This window comes from Cavenderia fasciculata (genome assembly GCF_000203815.1).
Source record: "Cavenderia fasciculata unplaced genomic scaffold Scf_Dfasci-G-b-205a01.r1-3, whole genome shotgun sequence".
In the NCBI taxonomy this organism is placed as follows: domain Eukaryota; phylum Evosea; class Eumycetozoa; order Acytosteliales; family Cavenderiaceae; genus Cavenderia; species Cavenderia fasciculata.
Window position 1 is genome coordinate 2,174,655 of NW_004457737.1, and position 12,510 is coordinate 2,187,164.

Here is a 12,510-nt window from a genome sequence, read left to right on the forward strand (position 1 = left end):
ACTTTTAAAAGGTTATATATATTGGTGGTGCAAATACATTGATATTATTATAATTATTATTGTTACTACAACGAGTTGGTTTATATCTAAATGATGATGACGATGGTGATGACGATTGTTATAAATAGTTCATATTGCTTTTAAATCTCTAGAAAACGAGAATTGTATCTTTCTTAAGAATGAAGAGTATTTGTTTTAAAACATATTTTTGTCCAAAGCAGACTCATTTTTTTTTTTGAATTTAATTTATATTTATTGAGTTTGATATCAAGTATAGTATACATGTAATTGTAAGAAGAAGAGGAGGAGGCAGAGGATGACTATAGTAATAGAATGTGTATTAGAGTCAGCTGTATTCTTCCCAGGTGATACACTGTTTTGTAGAGTTTATGTTAGCAATAGATCACAACTGCAACAACAACTTCAAGGTACAAGCAAAGAACACTCTATATCATGGATCAGTGCACAGATCTATGGCAACATGAGTGTTGAACCAAAGTACTTTAAACTAAACTCTCCTAAACAAAAGAAAAAGAATGCTACTAAACGTATCGTTGTTGGTGGTGGTAGTGGTATGATGGGGTCATCTTCATCTTCATCATCATCACATATTGGAATATCATCTGCTACATCTTTACCAAATATTACAGATACTGGTGATAATGGTAGATCACTATTTGCTTCACCAACTACCATTTTAACATCTGATTTAAATCTATCTTCAGGTCAAACAAAATCTTGTAAGTGAGACTCAAAGATTCTTTCATAAATTGGTTCATATATATACTTATTCTAATTTGATTATTATTTCTTAATTTTTAGTTATTTATTATGTAACTTTACCATCACCATTACCACCTTCATTTAAAGGAACTAGTATAAGATATAGTTATTTCTTATCGATTGCTGCACAATTGTTTACACATCCAGCGAGGATACTTACCATCCCCATTCGAATATTGACACCTGCCTCATCACTTAGACAATTAAAGTTTAAATCAAATATTACCAATCAATTTGATTATGAAGAGGGATCGACTGAAACACCTCAAGAAACATCAAAGGGCCTCGAGATTATTAGTAAATGGCCTGTATCACCCTTTAAAAAATCACAATACTTTCCAGTCCCCTATCCTCAAACCGTCTCTCAATATGATTCAAATAATACGAGGAAGTCTGTTATTGATCTTTTAAACAAATGTTCAAATCCAGGTAGGTTAAACAATTAATCAAATAATATTTAATTAAATAATTATATTTACTTACTTTTCTTTTCTTTTATTTTCTAATAGTTTCAATTATAATATCAAAAGGAAGTGAAAAATTGGTAACCTTTTCAATTAGCAGGACAGCATTTAAATTGGGTGATACAGTTTGTGGAGCATTTGATTTTTCGATTGCTACCATACCTTGTTACAAAATATTGGTGAAATTAGAATGTGAAGAGACGATTGAACCAAAGTACCAACAAGAATCTAAAATCAAACCAAATAGAAGATTGTATGGAGAGTTGCACGAGTACACTACCAATATTAGACAAACTCATTTTATGTTTCATATTCCCGTAGAGGCAGCCCAAGAATTTAGTACCAAACATGTTGCAGTTAGATGGATACTACGATTTGAATTTGTTACACCAGTTAAGAATCCACTCAAGGAATTACAAGTACCACCACCTCAACTAACTAGATCCAATTCAATGACGACATTTCAACCAACCAGTCCAACAAAACTATTGCCTCGAAATGCAAGTAGTCAACAATTTTTAGATACAAGTGGGTCTCTATCCAAGGCAAATTCCTATAGTGATGATATTATTGCCAAACAACATTCTACTACAACAACAACAACAACAACAACAACGGCATTGGCAACTTCACAATCTTCAACACCACCACATACAAGTAAAAATAGAGTGATTGCAGAGGTGCCAAGTGATAGTGAAAGTAATCTTAGTTCAGATAGTTTTAATGAAGAAACTCTTAGTAGTAGTGGTAGTGTTCGTAGTACTCCTGCTACCACTACTACCACAACATCATCAACAAATATCAACCACAACAACAATGGTACAAGAGTCAATAGAGGAGAGAATAATCCAGTGATTGGTGCATTGAAATCTATAGATGATACATCAATTCAAACAGTTGATACACTTAGATGGAGTTTACCAATTCGGGTTCTGGTTTGTGAATCACCTCATGAATTGTTACATACTCATAAAAATGAATTGATTCTCTAAAATAATAATAGTAAAATAAACGTTTATTTGGCATAATTCATTGAACCCCCTCCAATCATTGCCATTCGATGCATCGTATCAAAATCAGACCCTTCTCCAATGGCCACAAAAGAGAATTTGATTTTGGGATGCTTGGATCTAAATTCGATCCAATCCGTGTATCTCCTGGCAGCTTTGAAGGGGGTAACATCACCATCGCACTGAGTAATAATCTCTTCGATATTGGGGATCTTTGAAATGGCTTGTTCCATAGCTTGCATCATATTGTTTTCACCCCTAGGCTTGAGCAATTGAATCCAGTTTTTAGCCTCATTGATCATAGCATCGGATGAATTTACATTTTTACCATTAAGACACCAATAGGTTTCTGTGTCCCAACTTGCCAATGATATGTTTTTGGTTTTATAAGTCTCTAGTATTTGGAATAGACTCTTTTTTAATCTTCCCATTTGGCCTTCGAGAGCCATGGAGCCAGAAACATCTGAAAGTACAACTACAACCGATCCAGTCAGTTTTACATTATAGGTTGTCGACTGTTCGGACAATTGTAGAGATGAGGGATCTACTTTGAGAGATTCCTCTAGGGTAGCCACTGGAGGTGGTTTTAATACCACTGCTGAATGAGATAGTGTTCCATGTTGGTTGGTTACTTGTAGATTAATTTTAGATGGAGGTAATACGACAGAGTAGTCACCCTTTTGATCAGATGTAGTGTTTAGTTTGATTTCATCTCTTGTTCCATCAACTATCAATGAACCCTCTACCCTTTGAGAATAAAATTAATATTTAAATACAAATTAATCAATTCAATTGCAAAAAACATACTTTGAATCAGACATTGGTAAATCTTTTAGAGAAAAGTTAAAGTTCATCAATCTTGCACCAAGGTCGATGAATTCTGGTTCATTGTATTGCAATCTTTTAACATTGATGTTGTAAAAATAGGTACATCTCTTGAATATCCTTTTGATCTTGGGAGAATACTAAAGTTGTCATATTCAAGTGGTTAAAATTATTTCGAAGTTTAATTTAATTAAAATAAATAATTAATAAATCATTTTTACTTACAATTGAGCGGTATAGGTTCCATCTGGTAAATCAGTCAAATCTATTTGACCTTGATGGTCCAACTGGGCAATAATTGGTTGAATACCGGGTTTGGATAGTATTATTTGAACATCTGGATGATATGGATGAAATAATGGTTTGGTAGGCTTGGCACCAACTGTAGTTGAAGACTTTGCTTCAACAATTAAACGATTAAGTGTTTTTCTCAAGCCCATTGAAAGTTTTAAATCTGAATGATTAATATTATTATTATGTCAGCTATATCGATCTAGAGATATATCAACCAATAAAACTTCATCATACCTTTAATATCATCTTCAGTAAGTTCTACAAGTGCTTTGCCATCAATATCATTTTCAAATATATATTTGCAATCTTGCTCTCGTTTTCTCCCCTCGACAATAGGTATGATTTAAGTTGAGAGGTTTGAAGGCTACCTATTGCAACATTGTCTTGTAAAGATAGACTCGAGAAATCAATTCCTTCCATTATTTTGATTGATTTCAACTTGATACTGTCAATCAACTCTGTTTGTAAATATAATTAATGGTTTATAAATTTTTTCTATTGCTATTGATATGATATAGTAAATATCAAACAATATTTCTAAAGTTAACATTGTGCACAAATGAATGAAAAGAGAAAATGATTTACATCTTTTGAGGCTAATTTTTATTTTGATCCGAGTACAATAATGATTAAAAAAAATTTTACGCAACAATGGAAGAAGAGAAGAGAATAATCGAGAGGTTGGGGTATTGAAATATATATGATAAAACAGTAGATGGAGTTTACCAATTCGGGGTTTTATTTGTGAATCATTGATTCTCTAGAATAAATAATATTGATTCAATAATAATAGTAAAATAAATATTTATTTGACTATTCATTGAACCACCTCCAATCATTGACATTTGATGCATCTTATCAAAGTCAGAACTACCTCCAAATGCCACAAAAGAGAATTTAATTTTGGGATCTAAATTGGCTCCATTTAATATCATCGAATGGAGTAAAATCTCCATCCCCCTGAGAAATAGTCTCTTCGATATTGGGGATATTTGAAATTATCTTGCTCAATTGCTTGCCCCATATCAGACCCTACCCAGTTTTTAGCCTACCTGAGAGTATCTTTAGAAGAATTTACATTTTTGCCAACAAGACACCAATGTTTCTGTTTCCCAACTTGCCAATGATATGTGATTGGTTTTATAGGTCTCTAGAATTTGGAATAGACTCTTTTTTAATCTTTCCATTTGGCCTTCGAGAGCCATGGAGCCAGAAACATCTGAAAGAACAACTACAACCGATCCAGTAAGATTTACATTATAGGTTGTTGACTGTCCAGACACTTGTAGAGATGAGGCATCTACTTTTAGAGATTCCTCAAGGTTTGTCACTGGAGGTGGTTTTAATATCGCTGCTGAATGAGATAGTGTTCCATGTTGGTTGGTTTCTTGTAGAGAAATTTTCGATGGAAGTAACACGACAGAGTAATCACATTTTTGATTTGATCAGATGTAGTGTCTAGTTTGATTTCATCTCTTGTTCCACCACCTATCAATGAACCTTTTACCCTTAAAAGAAAATAATAATCCTTGTAATTAGTATTTAAATACAAATTTATCTATTTCAATTTGAAAAAAAACATACTTTGAATCAGACATTGGTAAATCTTTAAGTGAAAAGTTAAAGTTCATCAATCTTGAACCTTGCAAGGTATTTTATCACTGAAGATGTAAAAATTGGGACATCACTAGAATATCCTTTGGATTTTGGAGGAATACTAAAAGTTGTTGTAAATAAATAAAAATATTAAAATAAATCATTTTTACTTACAATTGAGTATACTATTTGACTTGGTGATCCAACTGTGCAATAATTGGTTGAATACGTGGTTTGGATAGTATTATTTGAACATCTGGAAGATATGGATGAAATAAAGGTTTGGTGGGCTTGGCACCAACTGTAGTTGAAGACTTTGCTTCAACAATTAATTCGTACATGATTGGGAAGGTTTCTTGAGGGGAAACGATTAAGTGTTTTTCTCAAACCAATTGAAAGTTTTAAATCTAAACGATATCAGTATGCAAGCATAGTGATAATTTCAAAATCAATCAATTAAACTTATGATCATTCCTTTAAAATCACCTTCAGTAAGTTCTACAAGTGCTTTACCATCAATGTCATTTCTAAACAATTTATTGCAATCTTGCTCTCGTTTTCTCCTCTTGCGTACAGGTATGTTTTGATTTGAGATTTTTCAAGGTTTCCTAAATCAATAACTCCATTATTTTGATTTAAACTATTTAAATCCAAACTTAGTACAGTTGTTTTTAAACAAAATTTCTTTCAAATATGTTATCATATAAAGAGAGAATGATGAATAAATACCTTCATCATCTGAGGATATATATTTATTGAATAACTCACACTTGAATTTTTAATAATTAAAGAGTAATAATATTTATATTTTAAATATATTATTATTATAGATAGGTAAAATTTTAGTTTTATTTTTAATTTTTAATAAACAATAATTAAAGAAAGGGTAGAGACACCACTTGAAGAGACGTTGATAGCAAATTGAGGTCTGTACTTTGGATTGGATAATGGATTGGTAAGAATGCAAGTTGGCATGCTGATTGGTTCATTACTGCTGAGGATGTTGTAGTATTGGTTGAGCTTCAAATCACGTTTTGCATTGGCAAAGGTGACAACAAGTTGAGAGGTTTCTGAAAAGTAAGCACCACCTTGAACTTGGACTGGGGCACTTGGTTGAGAAGATAGATCTTGGATCAAGACATTGAGGTTGCAGTCGTTTTCAAGATACAAGTGACCACCAATGACGACGGTGCCGGTAGCGTTGACAGATGAGGATAAAGTGGCGTTGACATCATAGTTGATGTTAGTGTCTTGCAAGAGCAATGAACTGCCATAGCTGATACCAATGGAGGTAATCAAAGTAGAGTCGAAAACTTGAACGGTGGCATTGGTGTCGGCGAGGATGGATGGGGTGTTGATGGTACTATTGTCAATCAAGAGGAGTGCGTTCTTTTCGACGGCAAAGTATGAGTTTTCATCAGATTCAATGATCGAGTCGGTGAGATCGAGAGTGGCATTTGGGAGGACCGAGATAAGAGTGTTGTAGAGTGGCGAGCTGACGATGGAACCCAATTGGTTGGAACCTTGGTAGTTGAACTTGACATAGGTGTTGGCAGAGGAGGATGTGTAGGCGAGGATATAGGCAATGTTGGTGTTGTTCAAGTTGAGGTTGAGGATGGAGCCGTCGGCGTTGTTGACAGTGTCGACGTTGAAGATTTGGATCCAAGATGGTTCACCGGTGAATTGGATGGTAGAGGCACCGCTGAATTCGACAGTACCGCTGCTGTTGACTTGACCAAGTGTAATAGTGTCGGCAGTACCAAACCAGGCGTAAGTGTATTCTTGGGCGGTGAGCGAGCCGACCGAGACAATGATGGGGGAGCCGTCTGGAGTGCTCAAAAGGTGTGGGTTGACAGAGATTTGACCTTGGGTGAAAATGGTGACGTTGGGAGCTTGGAAATCAAATGTGACAAAGAGAGCGGAATAGGCAGCAACGACAACAGCAACGTTGACTTGGAGATCTTCAAAGTAGGCTTGGGTGGTGATGAGTGCGCTGTCGAGTGTGGTATCACCATCAATGAAAAAGCTACCGCCGATGGTGTTTTGACCGTAGAGGTAGACAGTGGTTTGGTTTTGAATGAAAAGTGAACCGCTAAAGATGGATGGACCGGTTTGGGTTTCAAAACTACCATACGATTCTTGTCTATAGACGGAACCAGAACCGAAAAAGGCAGAGTTGGCAAAGAAATTACAGTCACCTTGGAGAAGGAGAGAGGATTCGTCGTCTAGGAGAACGGCAGCAGCACCGATATCTGAGCTTCCAACGACGTTCCAAGTGGCAGATTTTCCAAGATAGGCTTCTCCGGCAACATCACATCCAGAGAAGGTGTTAAATTCAACTTGGACAGATTCACTACCAACAATAGAGATGGCAGCAAGTGTAAGTGACTTGTATGAATAGATGGTTTGTTTTGGTGTAGATGGACGAGCATTTGTAAAATTGATTGATGCAATATAAATGTAATCACCATTGTTTGGAGAGACACCGCCAATCCAGTTGGAACCATCGTTAAAATCACATCCAGCCGATGATGAACAATCAGTTGCTATATTGAATTGAATAGTTTTATATGCTTGTTGTCCATTTACTAGTACTATTATTGTTAATAATAATATTATTATTGATGATATTATTTTCATTTTTATGTATATTAAAAATATTTATATGTGTGTATGTGTGTGAATGTGTGTGTATCTTTATCTTATTTTATATTGATTAGATAAGAAAAGAGAATGCGTAATATTTTGTTTACATGATTTGTCGTTATTGTTGGTGTATTTATATTACTCGTTTTCATCTGCAGACGAGACTGATGGTTTGATTTTTAGGAATGAAATATCTTTCTCTAGAGGTAGATGGTCGGAAAAAATATCAAGCAAAAAATGGAATCTTGACTTTCTCTCATGGAACGTTCGATGTGCTCCATCAGAGTCGAGTCGTTTCATAATGGTCTAGTAATCGGTGGTATTCATGGAAGATGATGTCAAGTCAGGCATAGTGGAACACTATAACTCAACCTCTTATCAAATATTTACAGTACTAAAGAAAGAAAAAAGTTAGTTTAAAAGAAAGTAATACTATTCTATAGGTGAACCGAAGCAAAGTACTTATATAAGGTTCGACCTGATAATAATGAATGATTCATAGACATACCAGGTTAGTGTTGTATTATCTCTGAAGAGAGTAATATAGTAGAGAGAGGAGAGAAGAGTGGGAGGTTATTTTAAGTATATTACAACCAATCGATTGAAAATAAATCGAAAAGAATGAACTAGATTTATAATCAAATATTTATGATATTGATCATAGATTTATTAAAACTATATAGTTTGAGTGTTATAGTAGTTCTCTAGCTCTACTAGTCACTGAACCTAGGTCTTCCTGATTGTGAGGAATGTGAGTTGGTGAAATTAATTAATACAATGATCATAGTTTTTGAAAGATAAAGATTTAATTTCTTTTAATAAAGTTAAATCAAAGATAATTAAGATTAAAAACCATTGCCAGGGAAAGTTGAATAAAATATCGCTGGACTAGTATCTAAATTAAATTGTTTTTTATTTTTTTTTATTCTCAACCCTGAACCTCCAGAGATCCTTTGGTTCTTGAGAGACGATCATTCTTTATTTTGTATAAAACACAACTCTCATAGTCATTAGTTATATCATCATATAAACATAACAAACAAATATAAGAATAAGAATAATAACAAATGGCACCAGGAACAACAACTAAGAAAATCTTGGTTTTCGGTGAAGTGGGGTTGGGTTAGTATTTGTAAACAAACAATACTCTATAATTTAAACATCTATATGTTAACATCATCATTGTCATCATGTGTGGGGGGTTTCTATCTATTTAAATATGATATTCTCTTTCATGATTGATTTCTTTTCTTTTCTATTTTCTTCATTTACTTTTTTTATATATATACATTACAACAGGCAAACCAACCTTTTTTAATTCACTTTCAAATTACTTTTTCAATGGATCGTTCCCTTTTAATTTAAAGATATCGATGGTGGCAAAAGATGATCAGCCCACCAACACTCAAGACAACTACCAATACACCAAGGATGGTATCACCTACCAGTTTATCGACACGCCTACCTTTTCTTGCAACCCGTGTGACGATATCATCATCGGTGATGCAACTCAAGATGTCCCCAAAATGAACCAGATCATTGAGACAGCGGTCAACATGCAGGGGCTAAGTGCCATTGTCGCGGTTACCAACGGAAGGGGTAGTTTTGGTGATATTGGAAAGTTTCAAACCACGTTGTACCGTATGAGAGATGTCCTCCCACAACATCTTATCGACAATGCCATCATGGTGTTTACCGATTGCACTGATCTCAATTGCGTATACGGTGATATGACACTTGCAACACTCAAAAACAACAAAAGATTCTATATGATGAACTCTGCCTTTTTCAACAGTCCCTCCCTATACACAGTGGTTGGTGGATTGTATTACACTCGTTACTTGAGCGAGTATAATGGAGCAATGCACACCATTGACAACATTCTCAAAACCATTATTAATAATGGTGATAATCCAAACAATAATACTACTATCAATCCACCTCCCAAAATAACAACTCCAACTCCATCTCCTACTCCATCAACAACCAATTCTAGAAATCATCATAAAAATAATAGAGATCGAGATAATAGGGATAATAATAACAATAATAGTGGCAATGGTATTCAACAACAAGTTGACCAACTTCAAAAACAAGTTAAAGAGCAAGAACAAGAAATTCTGCTACTTAAACATCAAGTAGCACGTCTATCAAAAATATTACCACTTGATCAACAACTACAACAACAATCTTTGGTTGAACATCAACCACCTCAACCACAACAACAACAACAACAAAGTGGCCCAAACATAACTACACGTGTATGCAAAGGTTGTTCTACATCATTTACCATTGCACATTCAGAAAAGTCACACTACGATTCCAAAAATTTAAGTTGGCCAAAGAAATGTCAGTCATGTCGTCAAAAGAAACCAAGAGGAGGAAGGGGATCAAGTGGAATCCCAGGTGGAGATGACTGGTGGGAATAATTAACCAAACTAAATCAAAAAAAAAGAAAAGAAACCTTCAATATCATAATGACACAATAACCAAATAATAATAATAATTAATAACTAAACAAGAAACTGTTCTGAAATAATATTAATAACTCCTATTAAAATAAAAAAAATAATAGTTTTATAGTTATTTCTATTCTAAAACATTGACAGAACCCTAGGGTAAAAATTTGAATCAAAATTGCTCTATCATAAGGTTAGTATCCTGGACTTTGAACCATTATCTGTGTTTGGAAAAAGATTAATTTTCCTTTTGAAAATTGATATTTACTTTGCTTATATATATATAAATGAGAATCATCTTTATGATTTATTACTTTTATTTTTCTAAAAAATTGAAAAATTTTTTTTTAAAGTGAAAAAAATTGAAAAAATTTCCTGCCCGGACAAGATCGCGAAACTTTAATTATGTACCAAAAATGCTCTATCATATAAGGGTTAGTATCCTGGACTTTGAATCCAGTCATCTGAGTTCGAATCTCAGTAGAGCAAAAACTTTTTGCTATTTTTTCGTGGCCCGTAGGAGCCGTTTTTTGTCTTAATCGTGTTGTTTACATCGTTTGGTAAAGGATTTATCGATTTCGGACCAATCCAAGTGAGAAATGATGATTAATTCTAAAAAAATAATATTAATTTTCTTTTTTTAAATTACTTTTAATCCAAAACCAAAGAGAGATGATGAAATTTGTATGATCCTGCCAACTCTGTTGGAATCGTTCTAAATATTCATTCTAGATTTAAAAAAACCATCTAGTAGTAAAATATTGATATTTAAAAAATCCAAACCATATAGTTTTTGTTAACAAATCAAAACTTTGGCTTTCAATCTTTAGACACCACAATGACAGCATTTTAACGATTTGCATTTCGTAATACATGTTGAAATTCGTATTACATGCCGTAATTCTATTCCAGAGCTCGACCGTAAAGAATAAAATGGATGATAATTTGTTCAATAAGTAGTATATTTAAAATTCCAAATTAAAGAAAAGAAAAGATGAAATTACTATTTGTATGTGTTGTAGTACTTGCAATGGTCATTGGTTCAATGTCCCAAAATATTCCAAACTCTGTCTATATCCGTCGATCTGGAGGATTTGCAGGCCGGCAAAAGGATTGTCAGATTGAGTGTCTATGACGGCATCATCAGTCACAATGGAAAGAGAATAGACAATAGCCTACATCAAAGAATCGTATTTGGGTTGCATAGCCCAGCATTCCAGAAAATCAAAGACGGCCAAAATTTCAGACCAGACTACCCAGCCTACGATGTCTATGAATTCAATGCCCAAGTTGATAACCCATCCAAGAGCTTTGCATGGAACCAAGAAGCCACCAAACCAAACATCTGTCACCTATTTGAAGAGCTTGTTGAACGTTATGGTAGACAACTCTAGAAACAAAAGATTGAATAAATAAAACTAAAACTGTTTTAATCAAGATAATGATTACGCGTACAGACAGTTGTTTGAATGAATGATCATAGGGAACTTGTGTTTTTTAAAATTAATTAAATTAAATTTTATTGTCAAACGAACAATCACAATCATATATTTATATTTGAAACATTAGTTTAAGCAAATCTCTTGAATACACTATACTTTTACAAGATGATTACAAAACAAATAATAACAAAATGTGTATCAACTAGAGCATTATTTAATAATGTTTTAATGACAACTTCAAGATACAACTATTCTACAGAATCCTCTTCTTCACCAAACAATAATAATGAAAGTTTAATAACATCATCACAAAGTAAAGAAGAGATTAAAAAGAGAAATAGAGAGATTATTGAAAGAATCATTAGAGTTGATCATGCAGGAGAATTTGGAGCATCAAGAATCTATGATGGTCAATTGGCAGTATTAGAAGACACCAAGGTTGGACCATTGATCAAAGAAATGGCCGATCAAGAAAAAGAACATCAAAGAAAGTTTGACCAACTCTTGTATCAACATCGTGTGAGACCAACTGCACTCTCACCCATTTGGGATGTTGCTGGATTTGGTTTGGGTTACGTATCTGCCTTGATGGGCAAAGAAGCTGCCATGGCTGTCACTGTTGCTGTTGAAACTGTCATTTCTGATCATTACAATGATCAATTAAGACAATTACATGATAATAATATTGATGATCAAGAATTAAAAGAGGTAAATAGAAAAAAACATAAATAATTATTATAGTTTCTCTAATTCATTTGAATTTTAGGTTGTAAAGAAATTTAGAGATGATGAAATGGAACATATGCATATTGGTATTGAACATGATGCAGAATTGGCACCATTATATAAACCATTATCAGAGATGGTTAAAGTTGGTACAAAAGCTGCTATTTGGTTATCAACAAGAGTGTAAAATTAAAAAAAAATATATTATTTATTAAGCAAATGGATCATCGTCTGAATCTATTTCTTCTTCTTCTTCCTCTTCTTC

General features: G+C 33.6%; 5 protein-coding genes across 5 annotated transcripts; 4 read left to right on the forward strand and 1 right to left on the reverse strand.

Annotated features, from left to right (window-relative positions):
- Nucleotides 1-316: 316 nt before the first annotated feature.
- On the forward strand, nt 317-2,239 carry DFA_03559 (E set domain-containing protein; the record flags this gene model as incomplete). The annotated part of the gene is made up of 3 exons (XM_004363104.1): nt 317-740; nt 823-1,212; nt 1,293-2,239. 3 exons carry the CDS (start codon nt 317-319, stop codon nt 2,237-2,239), a joined length of 1,761 nt encoding a protein of 586 aa, XP_004363161.1.
- Nucleotides 2,240-2,323: 84 nt separating this feature from the next.
- DFA_03560 (uncharacterized protein) lies at nt 2,324-9,194 on the reverse strand (the record flags this gene model as incomplete). The annotated part of the gene is made up of 12 exons (XM_004363105.1): nt 2,324-2,377; nt 2,578-3,004; nt 3,065-3,157; nt 3,308-3,536; nt 4,455-4,763; nt 4,862-4,884; nt 4,961-4,982; nt 5,459-5,499; nt 5,547-5,656; nt 5,843-7,566; nt 8,472-8,506; nt 9,151-9,194. The coding sequence occupies 12 exons, from the start codon at nt 9,192-9,194 to the stop codon at nt 2,324-2,326; spliced, it is 3,111 nt and encodes a 1,036-aa protein (XP_004363162.1).
- Nucleotides 9,195-9,261: 67 nt separating this feature from the next.
- On the forward strand, nt 9,262-10,047 carry DFA_03561 (uncharacterized protein; the record flags this gene model as incomplete). The annotated part of the gene is made up of 1 exon (XM_004363106.1): nt 9,262-10,047. The coding sequence occupies one exon, from the start codon at nt 9,262-9,264 to the stop codon at nt 10,045-10,047; it is 786 nt and encodes a 261-aa protein (XP_004363163.1).
- Nucleotides 10,048-11,071: 1,024 nt separating this feature from the next.
- Nucleotides 11,072-11,471, forward strand: DFA_03562 (uncharacterized protein; the record flags this gene model as incomplete). The annotated part of the gene is made up of 2 exons (XM_004363107.1): nt 11,072-11,192; nt 11,308-11,471. 2 exons carry the CDS (start codon nt 11,072-11,074, stop codon nt 11,469-11,471), a joined length of 285 nt encoding a protein of 94 aa, XP_004363164.1.
- Nucleotides 11,472-11,684: 213 nt separating this feature from the next.
- Nucleotides 11,685-12,480, forward strand: coq7 (ubiquinone biosynthesis protein; the record flags this gene model as incomplete). The annotated part of the gene is made up of 3 exons (XM_004363108.1): nt 11,685-12,227; nt 12,286-12,428; nt 12,462-12,480. The coding sequence occupies 3 exons, from the start codon at nt 11,685-11,687 to the stop codon at nt 12,478-12,480; spliced, it is 705 nt and encodes a 234-aa protein (XP_004363165.1).
- Nucleotides 12,481-12,510: the final 30 nt, after the last annotated feature.